This window comes from Martes martes (assembly GCF_963455335.1).
Source record: "Martes martes genome assembly, chromosome: 3".
NCBI lineage: Eukaryota > Metazoa > Chordata > Mammalia > Carnivora > Mustelidae > Martes > Martes martes.
Genome location: NC_137890.1, coordinates 182923708 through 182941191, shown reverse-complemented (window position 1 = coordinate 182941191; position 17484 = coordinate 182923708). Strand labels below are relative to the sequence as shown.

The 17484-nt window shown below is 38.2% G+C and overlaps 1 protein-coding gene across 1 annotated transcript in view; it reads right to left on the bottom strand.

Annotated features, from left to right (window-relative positions):
* C2CD6 (C2 calcium dependent domain containing 6) overlaps positions 1–17484 on the bottom strand; it is a gene marked incomplete at both ends in the record, with an annotated part of 132295 nt that overhangs the window by 53941 nt on the left and 60870 nt on the right. Inside the window, 3 exon segments of the mRNA XM_080799457.1 lie at positions 7649–7996; positions 9449–9492; positions 11768–11834. Of these exon segments, the coding sequence (XP_080655583.1) occupies positions 7649–7996; positions 9449–9492; positions 11768–11834 (459 nt within the window).

The window sequence follows — 17484 nt, the reverse complement described above, 5'->3', positions numbered from 1 at the left end:
TAGCAAGACAGGAAACAACGTGTGTTGGAGAGGATGTGGAGAAAGGGGAACCCTCTTACACTGTTGGTGGGAATGCAAACTGGTGCAGCCACTTTGGAGAACAGTGTGGAGATTCCTCAGGAAATTAAAAATAGAGCTTCCCTATGACCCTGCAATTGCACTGCTGGGTATTTACCCCAAAGATACAGATGTAGTGAAAAGAAGGGCCATCTGTACCCCAATGTTTATAGCAGCAATGGCCACGGTCGCCAAACTGTGGAAAGAACCAAGATGCCCTTCAACGGATGAATGGATAAGGAAGATGTGGTCCATATACACTATGGAGTATTATGCCTCCATCAGAAAGGACGAATACCCAACTTTTGTAGCAACATGGACAGGACTGGAAGAGATTATGCTGAGTGAAATAAGTCAAACAGAGAAAGTCAAGTATCATATGGTTTCACTTATTGGTGGAGCATAACAAATAATATAGAGGACAAGGGTAGATGGAGAGGAGAAGGGAGTTGAGGGAAATTGGAAGGGGAGGTGAACCATGAGAGACTATGGACTCTGAAAAACAACCTGAGGGTTTTGAAGGGGCGGGGTGGGAGGGTGGGGGAACCAGGTGGTGGGTATTAGGGAGGGCACAGATTGCATGGAGCACTGGGTGTGGTGAAAAAACAATGAATACTGTTACGCTGAAAATAAATAAAAAATTAAAAAAAAAAAAAAAGAGTACATGTTTATCTGTCTGAGCTACCCAGTTGCTCCTAGAAGGCTTTTGTTTCTCTTTTGGCCCTTTATCTTATTTCAGCATCAGTACCCCCTCCTCCCTCATGCACCATCCTGCTTTCAGAGTGTGTGTGCGCTCAGGAGCTCAGACCCACTCACTGGTAGAAAGTAGCAGGTAAGTAGGTGTCCTGGCTAAGTATGAAAATCACATGCAAACTAGCTTGACCCTCAAGTGTCAGTGGTATGGCAAAGGTGGTGTTGGCAGTGTACAACACAGCATACCAAGTGCCATAACTCTTGTGTAGTAGATACAGTTGTAATCACAATATCTGAAACAGCTGGGATACAGAAGCAACAAGTGGATTCAGTTGGTGATAACTTTAAGTCTCCAACTTCAATAGTGAGTTCACTGGTCATACAGGGATGGGGTATTGAGATAACACAGCTCTTACTTCCCCTGCTGCCTTTAAGTCCTTAAAGAAGGCTGTGAGATCCCTATTCCTTCTCGGATTTTAGTCTTTCTGTTGGACCATCTGAAAGGGCACAGGGAGATGAGTTGGGTAGCAATTTACATGTCCCACCAGCACTTCTCTACATGTGGCTCTATGAGATGGAGACAGACAAGTATATAACATAATAATTCCTACCACATATTCAGATGTGGAAACAACAGTACATTCAATTGACATAAAGAGATCCATCCAGAAGGTAATATTAATTTCCTTCTCTATTGTGAACACTGCACCAACCCTGTAAGTTGAATCCAGCTTATTTTTTCTTCCATAGATCTGGATAAGATAGAGACTTGAACATTCATAACCAACAAAGCCATAAAATATTGGGTCCCTACCATCTCTGAAACTCCCCAGTGCAGTGGCTGCATAGAACCTTCTATCCCCTTTAGGGACAGGAAGATCTTGGCTCCACCTTAAATCATGTTTCTCTTTAAAGCATCTGGGATCAGGTTAAGAGGAAAGGAAGGTGTCAAGGTGTTCAGAAGTAGGAGGCCACTTCATGCCATCTAATAAGACTTCATGTTTACTTTCAGTTTGGAGTGGTGTAATGGCAACTTGCGGTTCAATCAAATGAACTTCTAATGTTGCTGGTCTGTCCAACACTCTATACCAGGCAACAGGTCTTCATAGTTGACACCATCTATTTTGCCTTTGGGAATTATTTGATTTGAGAGCTGTAGCCACACTGCTTTCTGGATAGGTCCATGAGGTATGTGTGTCCTCAGGTGACTTAAGCTTGGCTTGCACAGTAATGATGCACTGTTTGGAGTCCACTTCAATCAAGGGCATCTGCTGTCCCTTTACCATGATGACATCTCAAATTCTTCCCTGGCTTCAACATAAGGGTTGAGGGAGTTTTCCATGGTACCAGAGCTGACTTCAGGAATTTCTAATTTTGGGGTCTGTTGCTTTGAGTCAGTGGATCAACGCTGATCATTGTCATCAGCGTTGTGTACACAATTCGAGGTAGTAAGTGCCCGAATACTAGTCAATGCCTATTATGATTTCCCACCAGGGTCTGTCTGTCTCAAGACAGACAAATCTTTTAGCAGCCAGAACTCAAGACAAAAAACTGAGATCTCTCACTGTTATTTTGGAATGGATACAAGATTATCACCATATACTACAGAAGTACTTACCCTCATAAGATGGCCCAGCCATTGCCATCCTTCTTTTGTAGGTACTACACAGCCTACATCCCCATCTCCCAAGAAAACCAACCAAAGTTTTAATGATTCACTTGGTTTCTGTCCATAACAGCCATAAATTTCCACTCTATGATCCCAATGTAGGCATGCAACTCTGTAACTGTTGTCTAAGAGCAGAATCCTCTGCTTACTCAGGACTGACCTTAGTACTAATTGTTAAAATGGGATAGATATTGAGGTGGATCATCAGACTGGCAAGGAAGTCTCCCTACCTGAGGATAATTAGCAACGTCCAGGGCACTGTTCAGGCAGCTGTTTTTAAGCCTAATTCCCAACACTTAACTTGCAACCATCTCTCCAATAGTCTAGAGTAAAGGACTATTTATTGACTGACTGATCATACAACTTGATCATCACTTTCCACCAATTCCTGTGGGCTTCCCCCAAACACAACTGATCAGACCACAAGGTCCTGGTTCTTCATTTTTTAGAAAGCCATGTCTGTCAGTATCCCGTCTTGTCACCAAAGCTGTCAAGAATGTACCATGCTTGTAAGCTAACTAGTTAGCTTGCCATAGTTTCATGGAGGCTGATAGAAGAAGCGAGTTTCCTGGGTCAGAAACAAAAGTTTATTACTCAGAGCAATCATAGCTGCCAGAGTATAAACATTTTTACATCAGTTGCCCAAGCCTGATTCTCAAAGTAATGCAAAGTGAGCCAGATAACAAGATCACATGCAATTGATTATGTTATAGGAAAAGAATCCTATACCTCTCAGAAGAACCATGGAGAATGTCTCCCAAAAATATGGAAAGATTTATGAAATGATGCCACCAAATATTAACACTGGTAATTTCTGGATGGTAGAATTATGGGCTCTTTCTTACATTTGGGGAGGATTGCTTGAATTTTAATAATAAGCACACATCATTTTCAATTTTGTACTTTAAAAATGCATAATGAACATCAGATCAAAATGGTCTTGAATACAAAGCTGCTGTGAAATGAGCAAAAAAACAAAAACACGGGAAACTGTGTATCAACTATACTGCAAATTTAAAAAAAAATTCAGAGCTAAAAAAATAGAGGAAAATATGCATGCATACCAGAAAACTGGGAATATTACTAGTTAGAGTTAGGGCAGGAATTAGTATCCCTCTAAAATGGTTCAACAAAAAAAGCTCTACTATTAATGATAGTATATTCATGGATAAGGAACCAATAATGAATGTTGAGGGAAACACTGAAAAGATGTTAAGCACAGCCTGGTAATAGCTGGAGTCATGGAGCTGGGGCCACTCAGCTGAAGCTGTAGATATGAAGGAAAATTTATTGTCAGAACCACAGCGCCAAGGCAGGAAAACAGTAGGACAGAAAAACCCAACCTTTCTTTCCCTATCGACCTCCAATGTTCTGCAAGTGTTTGCCATTTCCTGGACCTAACAAGAAATCAGCCACGATGACAGTCTCATAAGGCATTCCATAGCCGTCAACTTCTTGGGACATAAAACAAAGAAGGGCAGAAAGTAGACCAAGGTGGGGACAAGATGGAAAATAAGCACAGGTACTCTATAGTCCAAAAATGTTTCTATTATGGTCAAGATGAAAACAGATTAAAAGGCTAACAAAACCACCTGTAATTTACCATATTCAAGTAAAGACTGACTTGGAAGAAAGTGGACAGAACCTTCTACTCCTCAATAGAGACACACATTTCTTCAAGCTTGTAGTACGTGCAATTAGTCTAGGGTGCCCAGCTAAGTGAAGGAATGTTGGCTCAATGAATATGAAAACACTGAAAATTCAGTGATGTTCTCTGATATGTATTGCTTCCAATTATATATATATATTTTTTTTTTCTGTTTCTCATAGGCAAATAAAAGCCTAAAACAGTAATATTAAAACCATTGAAAATACAAAATGACTCCTTTTCCTTTTTCTGGAAAGGAAGGATTTAAGTAAACTATCTCTGACAAAATCCATCTCAGATACTACTGGACAAACAGATCTTCCAGAGAACAGTATGAGCAAAGAGAAAAATGATGAGAAATTTTAAAATTATCTGTTTCAAAAGAAGATCTACTTTGATTAATTGGAAATGTTCTCCTACTCCAAAAATCATGGAAACTATTTTTTATCTCTATTTTTGTAGTCTTAATTAGTTTGAAGAATTCACAGATGTAATTAGATTAGAAAAACTTCTAGGGGAAAAAAATTACTGAGTTAAAAAAGAAAGTGGATAAACTAATTGTAAAGGTGCATTTCATATATGCACAAGTTGGGTTGATTCAAAGAGAAGAATTAGCAAAGATAATGAATTTGAGAGATCATGGAATATTTCCCACCAGTTCCATCAATCATCATGCAAGGGTTTACATTTCACGAATGAAATTCATAGCATAAGGAAGGCAGTTAAATTCAACAAATTAATAAAAGGTTAGTGGTATCACATAAAACAATTCCATCTTCCTTAATCCTAGTTTTCCGTAGGCACTAGAACATGATTGCTCAACCCCCATTCTTTCACCTACCTTGGTCTACATATGATGCCTAGGACTGAAGCAAACATCTTGTGATCATAAAGTGACAAGCATGAACATGAAAAAGAGGAAAGGTAAGAGCCTGTTCCTGGTCTTTAAAGACATCGTTAAGCCATTGAACCAATGACAGAAATCCTTGCCTCCTGACTTCATTGATTGGGTTCCAATCAGGAAAATGTGGTTTCAAGGTCAAGATCACAAGGGTGTGACTGTAAGATCTCTTGTTTGGATCTCAAAAGTTTTTTTTTAATAAAGATTTTTATTTATTTGACAGAGAGAGAGCGAGAGAGAGCACAAGTGGGCAGAGGGGCAGACAGAGGAAGAGGGAGGAGGAGGCTCTCCGCTGAGCAGGGAGCCTGACACGGGTCTTGATCCCAGGACTCTAAGGATCTGAGCTGAAGGCAGCCACTTAACTGACTGAGCCACCCATCTGCCCCCAGATCTCAAAAAGTTTTAAGATAGTGTTTCACAGACCCACTCAGCTAAACAAAAAATACTCTAAGTATCTTAAGATAGCCTGTTAGATCCTCTCTGCTGGTTAGGAAAGCCTCTGTGATTCTTTTTTTATTTTTTTAAGAGATTTTATTTATTTATTTGAGAGAGAGAGAGATCACAAGTAGGCAGAGAGGCAGGCAGAGAAGTGGGGGGGGGAAGCAGGCTCCCCTCTGGGCAGGGAGCCTAATGCGGGGCTCAATCCCAGGACCCTGAGATCATGATCTGAGCTGAAGGCAGAGGCTTAACCTACTGAGCCACCCAGGCACGCTGAGCCTCTATGATTCTTAAGGATACTGTACTACTGCACCTTGGCTCTCAACCAAAGGTAAATTGTGGCCTGTCTTAAATATATTCAGAAGTGTAACAGTTGGCTAAGATCATAACTTGATAATATAGAAAATCACAAATTCTTTAAGAATCATAGCATCTGGACAGGAACAGAGACAATTTAAATGGAAAGAGGTTTCTGAACCCTCGGCCCTCGGCTTTCTACAGAGAAGACAGAGGCTGCAAAGTTACTCAGTTACCTAAGCTCTTTCTCATGGAAAGAGAAGGTAAAGCCAAGCTGCGAGGGTAGAGGCAAGAGCTTCAAAATTACTATGGCTCACTCACTGACTGCTGTATGCTTCACTTTCCCCTTTTTCCACCTTTGGAATATAAGTGCTTATATGTTTTCCTGTTCCTTACTCACCGTGTATACAGGACACAGATAACTGGTCTCTTCAATTCACAGATCTTAAGACTGAGAGGTGCCATACTCAAGCAGCCTCATCCACCTGGATCTGATTTAGATGCTCAAATTCTATACTTCAAGCCCAAGCCTGATGCAGCAATAGTACGAGGCAAGGATCTTAGAAGGGGAGTAAATACAGTTTGCATGTGGGAGGCACATGAATGACTTGTGGGTAGAGATAGTTAATTTGTGGCAGTTAAATCTCCAAAGGTGAGCCCTCAATGAACATCACTTTCTAAGATTTCTGCCCTTCTGCAGTCCCTTCCCATACCGAATCAGGCCTGAGCTCGAGACTTGCTTTAACTAACAGAATTCAGTAGAAATGACCCTGTGTTGGTTCCATGCCTAGGTCTTTTTTTTTTTTTTTTAAATTTGACAGACAGAGTTCACAAGTAGTCAGAGAGGGAGGCAGAGAGAGGAGGGGAAGCAGGCTCCCTGCCGAGCAGACAGCCCGACGCGGGGCCCAGTCCCAGGACCCTGAGATCATGACCTGAGCCGAAGATCTCTGGGGTCTGGCACTGAGCCCCACACTGGGCTCCTTGCTCAGCAGGGGACCTGCTTCTCCCTCTCCCTCTGCCTGTCACTCCCCTTGCTTGTGCAGACACTCTATCAAACTAATTAATTGAATTAAAAAAAGAATAATTCCCCAACTAGAGATCTTTAATAAAATTATCTTAGAATTTGGAAGAGAATTTAGAAATGACCTGATATGATCTACCATTCAACAGATGAGGAAATAGGTCTAGAGGTTTAGGTGCCCAAGGTTGCTGAAGTATTTGGAGACAGAACCTTACTTAGAATTCAGATTGTTTACCCATTGACCAGTATACATTTTTACACTGCTTTAGGAGCTACCTATAATAGTGATTCAAATAAGAAGTAAAGATCTAAGTAGAATAACTGTCATTTTGAGAAGTACTTTAACCCTTTGAATTTATATTCAAGTTATTTTAATTTTAAACTATAAAATTATTTGTAATAAGAATGTTATTTTCGCTAACAGATTTATTAAAAATTTCCACTGAAATAATTTCCCCAGATTTTGAATTTCCTTTGAATTTACATCTCCCTATTGCTACACTTTCAGCTGAATTTTCTACCCACCCATGAGACTAGTTTGTACTACGGGTATCTCACATCACTCTGCTTTTCCTTCAAGGGTTTTTTTTCCTCCTTACTTGAATCTAAGTAGGGTACGAATGTTTAGTTTACTTAGACATACTTCCACTTGGAGACTTTTGAATGCATTTTCAATTTATTTGTTTTTTTTTTTTTTAATGAATTATTTTGTTTTCCCTAGTCTTATACTTCTAATACAAGGTCTTCCTCTGGATCTTGGGTTTGAGACCTACCTTTGGATTTTGAATCTGGGGAAACTAAGCTTGTGCTCTTCTTTCTAGCTAAGCTTAAACTGTTGCTTTGCCATCTGAGTTCTGTTGGTGATGACTCTAAGTTCCTCCACTCTATTTTACCTGGATATATATAGCTAGTTTTCAGTTTTACCTCTGATGAAGATGAGTCTGTTTTTAAAAGCCTTGGATATCTATCTTTCAATTTTACATCTGGTGTTAAGAACATATTTTTTTTTTCCTCTGGTACAGCTTCTGATTGGTCTTCTTCTAGAAGTGATGTTTTGTTCTCCTCTGTTATTGTCAGGATAGGAATAACAGGCAATGGAGTTTGCTTTGTTGATTCATCTGTTTGCTTTGTTGACTCATCTGTTTGCTTTGTTGACTCATCTGTTTCCTTTGTTGATTCATCACTTTCAGGAGCAACAGCACTTGAATTATCTTGATTTGACTGGTTCAGAGTTGGTAGAGTCAGGCTTTTCTTATCATCATTATCCAGCAACTAGAAAATATATCAATAAAGCAAACTACCAATTAATCACTACTGACTAGAAAATATTTAAAACTAAGAAAACTGGACTTAAAAAATCATTTGTACCCTTATCCATTATCATAAAAAGTGACCATCGATATCTGTCAGTTATTACATTCCTTATTGAAAGAGTTAAACTCTTCACTTGCACAAAACCACGGACTATAGAATATTATTCATTAAAATGATCACACAGCATTTTTTTTAAGATTATATTCATTTATTTGACAGAGAGAGAGCACAAGTAGGGGGAACAGCAGGCAGAGGGAGAGGGAGAAGCAGACTCCCCACGGAGCAGGGAGCCCCATGCGGGGCTTGATCAGATGACTGCAGGATCATGACCGGGAGCCAAAGGCAGACACTACACCAACAGAGCCTACCAGGTGCCCCAATCACACCACTTTATAAAGCAGTGGTTCTCATATATTCAGATTTTGTAAATCGGCAACATCTTAAAAAAGATAATTCAGTCCAACATTTTGATGTTATTATGCTACACCAATATATTACAATAAAAGAAATTTTAGGGACGCCTGGATGGCTCAGTACATTGAGTGTCTGACCCTTGATTTCAACTCAGGTCATGATCACAGGGTCATGGGACTGAGCCCCATGTCAAGCTCTGCACTCAGCTGATTCTCTCTCTCTCTCTCTCTCTGTCCTCCTCCAGCACTCAAACATGCACACTCTAAAACAAATAAATCTTTTTTAAAAAATAAAAATAAGGAAAAATTTTTAAAAATAAAAATAAGGGAAATTTTAATAGCAAAATAGCACAAAGAAAATATCATTAAATCAAATATTATGTGAACTCTATTTTTGCTTCTATCTTAAATATAGATTATAAATCCATAGAGAAAGTAAAGAATGTGGTTACGTCTGTAGCATCCACTTCCAAGATCATTGTGCAGAATTTCATGATTTTACTTTTACTTGTTGCCCACTTTCTCTTTATCAACATCTTTTGTCCCCTATCTTTGTATGTATTTTAAAATATTATCATTTTATGTTGTAATTTCCCTTTTAAGAGTGTAACAATTAAATAAATAATGTAACTGTAGAGAGAGTGCCACAACAGAAATGACCATAAAAACCTGAGTAAGGGGCGCCTGGGTGGCTCAGTGGGTTAAAGCCTCTGCCTTCGGCTCAGGTCATGATCCCAGGGTCCTGGGATCGAGCCCCGCATCGGGCTCTCTGCTCAGCAGGGAGCCTGCTTCCTCCTCTCTCTCTCTCTGCCTGCCTCTCTGCCTTCTTGTGATCCCTGTCTGTCAAATAAATAAAAATCTTTAAAAAAAAAAAAAAAAAAACCTGAGTAACTTCTTGGGTGCTTTTTTTCCCATTTATAAATATTTCTTTCTTTATAAATGTTTCATCCCCTTATAAAATAGTGATTATTAGAAGTTCTCTTCCAAGTTCCCTTACCTCACTTGGAACAGTTTCAGCTTCCTCCATTATAAAAGGGAAATCTGTTAATAAATTAATAGAAGTATTTCATTATTATATTATAAAACAAACACATTTAAACATATGTACACTAATAAAACGCTATTTTAATTTTTCTCACAAGAACAAAGAACAATATAAATCAAAGCAGTTATTCAAACATAAATACTATTTAGTAAAAACAGGCTGATGAATCTCTGGGAAGATGGGGGATTTGTAAATTGAAAAAGTGTGGAGATAAAAATGAGTACATGCATTAAATGGTAAGATTTCAGATCCATCAATGTAATATATAAAAACAGATATACAGTATATTCTGCTACAAGTTAAGAGAAAATAAAATAAATCCCAGATGGCCTGTAATAGGGTTGGGATTGGAAGAAGAGACTGGAATAAAGTTGCATGTAAGCAGAGAAAGTAGGACCATTTGGAAGAGGTTGATTGAAGCACTTGTAAAATTTTCCTACAAATATAAAGGTTCTATATTTAGCAAGCACAAAAGGACAACCTTAAAAGAAGAGAGACAGAATAAAAATTTGAGATACAAAGGAATGTATTAAGTCTAGTATAACACAAAATGTATTATGGTCACTGTTAGCTATGTGATTGTGGTCAGCTTAGCCCATTTTTCTGAGCCTTGGTTTTCTCATATGTAAAATAAGATTAATAATGCTTATCTTACAGGTATGATACAAGTACATGTAAGATGTGAGCAGCAATATGGCTAAATGCTTAATCTGTTTGGTCAAATGGACAAGGTTCAAATTTAATCCCTATCAGTTGATGGCTATGTAACTTCTGACTTGTTTCTTAATCTTTCTGATCCTCAGCTTTCTAATCTGTAAAACATGGATAAATAATAATAGCACCCTCGGGATGCCTGGGTGGCTCAGTGGGTTAAGGCTCTGCTTTCGGCTCAGGTCATGATCTCAGGGTCCTGGGATTGAACCCGCACTGGGCTCTCTGCTCAGCAGGGAGTCTGCTTACCCCGCTCTCTCTGCCTGCCTCTCTACCTACTTGTGATCTCTCAATCTCTCTCTCTGTCAAATGAATAAATAAAATCTTAAAAAGAAATAAAAGCACCCTCAAATGACTGCTGTGAGGACTGATTTATATAATCCAGGTAAAGGCCTGCAACACAGTGGTCAATAAATGTTAGCTGAAGCTATAAGAAGCTAAAGGAATACCAGAAAAAAAGAAGTCACTAGACTTGAAATAAACTCTTCAGATAAGAAAAAAAAAGAAAAAGAAAAAGAAAAAAAATTTGGCAACCAACAGTGACTGAGGCATGTTAACCTCAAATGTTCAACGGTGATACTGAAGATGGAAATTGTGATTCTCCTACACCTGAAAATTGAACGTTTCAAGGTAAAGAGTAGGCTAAAAACAGCATAGCTCTGCTAGGCTGGCTGATTCTCAGAGGTTATGAAATGAAGATATCAAAGGCTGAGGTAGCCAGGAAGTAGAAGTAGGGAAGTAACTTGTGGCACAAGTCTTGCAACAATAAGTCATTATTTAACACCTGCAGAATCCAAGATTTTACAGATATAGTTTATGCAACTATTTTAACTTACTTTCAATGAATCTTTAATGGAGATTTTTTTAAAGGATACCAAACAATATCTTCCATTATCTTACTGATAATTTGTGAAAAGTTCTCAAATTTAATGCTAATTGAATTTCCCATCTCCCTCTCTCTGTCCTTTCTTACATACATACACACACATACAACCACACCTCTACTTAGAAGAGACCAATAGCCCTATAGCTAATGTTTAAGAAAAATACTTTTTCACAGATTATAGTTAAGATTTAACTTTTTTCTTGTCCTTAAATGAAGAGAGGAGAATTTTTAAAAAGAAAAACAAACACTCTTGGGTACCTGGGTGGTTTAGTCAGTTAAGCATCCAACTCTTGGTTTTGGCTCAAGTCATCATCTCAGGGTTGTGAGATCAACACCCACATTGGGCTCCAAACTCAACACAAAGTCTGCTTGAGATTCTCTCCCTCTTCCTCTGCCCTCCCCCTGTTCACACACATGCTGTCTCTCTCTCATATAAATAAAATCTAAAAAAAAAAAAAACCAAAAAAAAACCCCAAACAGCTCCTAATTGGGTCAAAGTATTTTCTTTGGAGTGTAACAAAATGAATAGTACATACTAAAACTATGAGAAGCATATTTATTTCAAACAAAAAAATGAAATCCACTTAAAGTGAATTACTAATTTTCTTTTTGTGATACAACTATCCTTTTTAATTATCTTAATAATAAACACAAATGTGAATTAGTTTCTTAACCCGATTCTTCAAAAACTTCAGACTCTGCTTCACGTAGGCTTTTTAGTAACTGCGTGGTATCAATTTCCTAGAAACAAGAAAAAAAAAGAGAAAGATATTGGAGAAATGTTTAGAGAGCCAATCTGCCTTTATAACTTCTTTTATTATGTTCTTTAGAATTTACAGAAGAATATGGGTTTATGAGGAAAACCATCCAAACAGCACTATTTTAAAGAGAAGTATACCCTGGCAAGGAGTTAATGTTTCAGGGAGAAGCTAGCTATCCAAGAACTGATAGGGTATTTGAGTGACAAATATATCAGAGAAAAAGATTATGAGATAAATGACATAATATTGTAACTTCAAGAGATAAAAGAGGATACCCCCAGAAAACAGATCACTTTTTTATTGGAAACCATTATGAGTTGCAAACTGATGTGGATCTTTAAAAAAATTCCAAGAGGAATTATAAGGTAGAGTGATCACGGACTCTTACAAAATACTGATCTTTTAATAAGAACCAAAAATCGGAGTCAAGATGTCAGAAGAGTAGCAGACTAAGATGACATCTAGATAGTTACCAAACCATTCCAAACACCTACAAACCCAACAGGGGATCAAAGAGAAGAAGAGCAGCAATTCTAGAAACAGAAAATCAACCACTTTCTGAAAGGTAGGATGTGCGGAGAAGTGAATCCAAAGCTACAGGAAGATAGACCGTGGTGGGGTGGGGCCAGCTCCCAGCAAGTGGTGGAGCAATGGGGCACAAAATCAGGACTTTTAGAAGTCTGCTCCACTGAGAGACATTGCTCCAGAGGCTAAGCAGGGGTGGAGCCCTTGCGGGGACAGTGTGGTCTCAGCTCCTGAAGGGTCACAGAAGGATCAGGGGTTTCTGATTGTAGCAGAGCTTGCAGGTATCAGAGCAGGGAAGCCAGCTACAGAGACAGAGCTGAGGAGTGAGCTCTCAGCTCGGAGTTACCTTACACTGTGATCCACAGCACAGTCAGACCACTGCTCTTTGAGCAGGGACACCACATGTGGCAGATCCAGGGAGACCCACCTTCAGCCACTGGGAAAGCAGAGCGACAGGAATCTGCTGGGTTTAGAGACTCCAAATGGGGCCATGTGCCAGAGACAGAAATGCTTGGTCACAGGCTGGGTGAGCTCAGAGCGCAGCTGGAGACCAGGGAGATAGGAGTGATCGAGCGTTTCCTCTGAGGGTGCCCTGAGGAGTGGGTCCATGAGCTCTTGGCTCCTCCGGGCTGGAGACTGGGAGGCCCCCATTTTCATTCCCATCCTTCAGAGCTCTATAGAAAGCATTCAGGGAACAAAAGCTCCCGAAAGCGAACCCGAGCAGATTACTTAGCCTGGCGCCTGGAAAGAGCAGCGCAATTCCACCTTGGGCAAGGATATTTGAGAATCACTACAACAGGCCCCTCCCCAGAAGATCAACAAGAACATCCAGCCAAGACTAAGCTCACTGATCGAACAGAACAGCGGAATTCCAGAGAAGGGGAAAGCAAAGTATGGAATTCATAGCTTTCTCCCCATAATTCTTTAGTCTAGCAAAGTTAGTTTTTTTAATTTTATTTTTTTCTAATTTTTTTCCTCTTTCCTTTTTTAATGTTTTTTACCTACTTTAACAGTACCTTTCTAAAGAAAAAATCTTTTTGAACCTTCATTATCATCATCATATTTTATCCTTCATTGTGTCTAACTTTATTTTTTATATACATATAGGATTTTTTCTTTGAAAAAATTTTGGGATACAATTTCTTCCAATAGATTAAAATATACCCTAAATCTAGCACAGGGCTTTGTTCCAGTCTCCAGCCTGAGCACATTCTCCAACCCCCCCCCTTTTTTTCTTCTTTCTTTTTCCAAACAACTTATCAATTCCTCCTTTAGGATTCTTTTAAAAAATTTTCATCTTTACAGTCATATGCCATCCCTTCATTGTGTTTACCCTTATTTTTGTGTATGTGTATGTGTATATAAATATATATATATATATATATATATATATATATATATATATATATAAAAGTTTTTCTTTCTTTAAAATTTTGGGAGGTAGTTTCCCTTTTTTAAAATTTTTATTTATTTTTTAAATTTCTTTTCAGTGTTCCAAAATTCATTGTTTGTGCACCACACCCAGTGCTATGGACAGCACATATTGCAGGGAGGTAGTTTCTTCTAAGAGACCAAAATACACCCAAAATCAAGTGGGTGGCTCTGTTCTATTCACCAGTCTAAAATATACACAAACACACACACACACACACATATATGTATATATATATACCTTTTTAAAAAATTTTTTTTAAACTTATTTTTATCCCCTTTCTTCTCCCTACAATTTGGGGTCTCTTCTGATTTGGTTAGCATATGTTTTTCTGGGCTTTTTGCCACCCTTTTAGTATTTTATTCTCTTGTTCATATATTCTTATCTGGATAAAATGACAGAAAAGGCAGAAAAACTCACCACAAAAAAAAGAACAAGAGGCAGTACTGAAGGCTAGGGACCTAATCAATATGGACATTGGTAATACGTCAGATCTAGAGTTCAGAATGACGATTCTCAAAGTGCTAGCTGGGCTTGAAAAAGGCATGGAAGATATTAGAGAAACCCTGTCTGGAGAAATAAAAGCACTTTCTGGAGAAATAAAAGAACTAAAATCTAACCAAGCTGGAATCAAAAAAGCTATTAATAAGGTGCAATACAAAAATGGAGGCTCTTACTGCTAGGATAAATAAAGCAGAAGAGAAAATTAGTGATAAAAAAAAAAAAAGACCAAATGACAGAGAGTAAAGAAGGTGAGCAAAAGAGAGACTACAACTATTGGACCATGAGGGGAGAATTTGAGAGATAAGTGATACCATAAGATGAAACAATATTAGAATAATTGGGATTCCAGAAGAAGAAGAAAGAGAAAGGGGGGCAGAAGGTATATTGGAGCAAATTATCATAGAGAATTTCTCCAATATGGCAAAGGGAACAAGCATCAAAATCCAGGAGGCACAGAGAACCCCCATCAAAATCAATTAAAATAGGTCCACACCCCGTCATCTAATAGTAAAACTTCCAACTCTTAGTGACAAAGAGAAAATCCTAAAAGAAGCCCGGGACAAGAAGTCTGTAACAAACAATGGTAAAAATATTAGATTGGCAGCAGACCTATCCACAGAGACCTGGCAGGCCAGAAAGAACTGGCATGATATATTCAGAGCACTAAATGAGAAAAATATGCAGCCAAGAATACTGTATTCAGCTAGGATATCATTGAAAACAGAAGGAGAGATAAAAAGCTTCCAGGACAAACAAAAACAAAAAGAATTTGTAAACACCAAACCAGCCCTACGTGAAATATTGAAAGGGGTCCTCTAAGCAAAGAGAGAGCCTAAAAAGAACAGACCAGAAAGGAACAGACACAATATACAGTAACAGTCACCTTACAGACAATATAATGGCACTAAATTAATATCTCTCAATAGTTACCCTGAATGTAAATGGGCTAAATGCCCCAATCAAAAGACACAGGGTATCAGAATGGATTAAAAAAAAAAAACAAAAAAAAAACAAAACCCGTCAATATGCTGTATATAAGAAACTCATTTTAGACCCAAAGACACTCCAGATTTAAAGTGAGGGGGTGGAAAACAATTTACCATGCTAATGGACATCAAAAGAAAGCTGGGGTGGCAATCCTTATATCAGATCAATTAGATTTTCAGCCAAAGATAATAATAAGAGATGAGGAAGGACACTATATCATACTCAAAGGGTCTGTCCAACAAGAAGATCTAATAATTTTAAATACCTATGCCCCTAACATGGGAGCAGCCGACTATATAAACCGATTAATAACAAAATCAAAGAAACACATCGGCAATAATACAATAATAACAGGGGACTTTAACACCCCCCTCACTGAAATGGACAGATCATCTAAGCAAAAGATCAACAAGGAAAGAAAGGCCTTAAATGACACACCGGACCAGATGCACATCACAGATATATTCAGAACATTCCATCCCAAAGCAACAGAATACACATTCTTCTCGAGTGCACATGGAACATTCTCTAGAATAGATCACATCCTGGGTCACAAGTCAGGTCTCAGCCAGTACCAAAAGATTGGGATCATTCCCTGCATATTTTCAGACCACAATACTCTGAAGCTAGAACTCAATCACCAGAGGAAATTTGGAAAGAACCCAAATACATGGAGACTAAAGAGCATCCTTCTAAAGAATCAATGGGTCAACCAGGAAATTAAAGAATTGAAAAAAATTCATAGAAACAAATGAAAATGAAAACACAAGTGTTCAAAATCTGTGGGACACAACAAAGGCAATCCTGAGAGGAAAATATATAGCAATAAAAGCCTTTCTCAAGAAACAAGAAAGGCCTCAAATACATAACCTAACCCTACACCTAAAGGAGCTAGAGAAAGAACAGCAAAGAAAGCCTAAACCCAGCAGGAGAAGAGAAATAATAAAGATCAGAGGAGAAATTAAAAAAAACAACAACAGTAGAACAAATCAACAAAACTAGGAACTGGTTCTTTGAAAGACTTAATAAGATTGATAAACCCCTGGCCAGACTTATCAAAAAGAAAAGAGAAAGGACCCAAATTAATAAATCATGAATGAAAGAGGAGAGATCACAACTAACATCAAAGAAAAACAACTATAAGAACATATTATGAGCAACTTACACCAGCAAATTTGACAATCTGGAAGAAATGGATGCCTTCCTAGAGACGTATACACTACCAAAACTCAACCAGGAAGAAATAGAAAACCTGAACAGACCCATAACCAGTAAGGAGATTGAAGCAGTCATCTAAAATCTCCCAACAAACAAGAGCCCAGGGCCAGGCGGCTTCCCAGGGGAATTCTACCAAATATTTAGAGAAGAATTAATACCTATTCTCCTGAAACAGTTACAAAAAATAGAAATGGATGGAAAACTTCCAAACTCATTTTATGAGGCCAGCACTACCTTGATCCCAAGACCAAAGACCCCATAAAAAAAAAATTAAAAAAAAAAAAAGAATTACAGATCAATATCCTTGATGAACACAGATGTGAAAATTCTTACCAAAATACTAGCCAATAGGATCCACCAGTACATTAAAAGGATTATTCACCACGACTAAGTGGGATTTATTCCTGGGCTGCAAGGTGGGTTCAACATCCACAAATCAATCAATGTGATACCATATATTAATAAAAGAAATAACAAGAACCATATGATATTCTCAATAGATACTGAAAAAGCATTTGACAAAGTACAGCATCCTTTTTTGATTAAAACTTTTCTAAGTATAGGGATAGAGGGTCCATACCTCAATATCATCAAAGCCATCTATGAAAAACCCACAGCGAATATCATCCTCAATGGAGAAAAACTGAGAGCTTTTCTGCTAAGGTCAGGAACACGGCAGGGATGTCCATTATCACCACCACTATTCAACATAGTACTAGAAGTCCTAGCCTCAGCAATCAGACAACAAAAAGAAATTAAAGGCATCCAAATCAGCAAAGAAGAAGTCAAACTATCACTCTTTGTAGATGATATGACACTATACGTGGAAAACCCAAAAGACTCCACTCCAAATCTGCTAGATCTTGTACAGGAATTCAGGAAAGTGTCAGGATATAAAATCAATGCAGAGAAATCAGTTGAATTTCTATACACCAACAACAAGACAGAAGAAAGAGAAATTAAA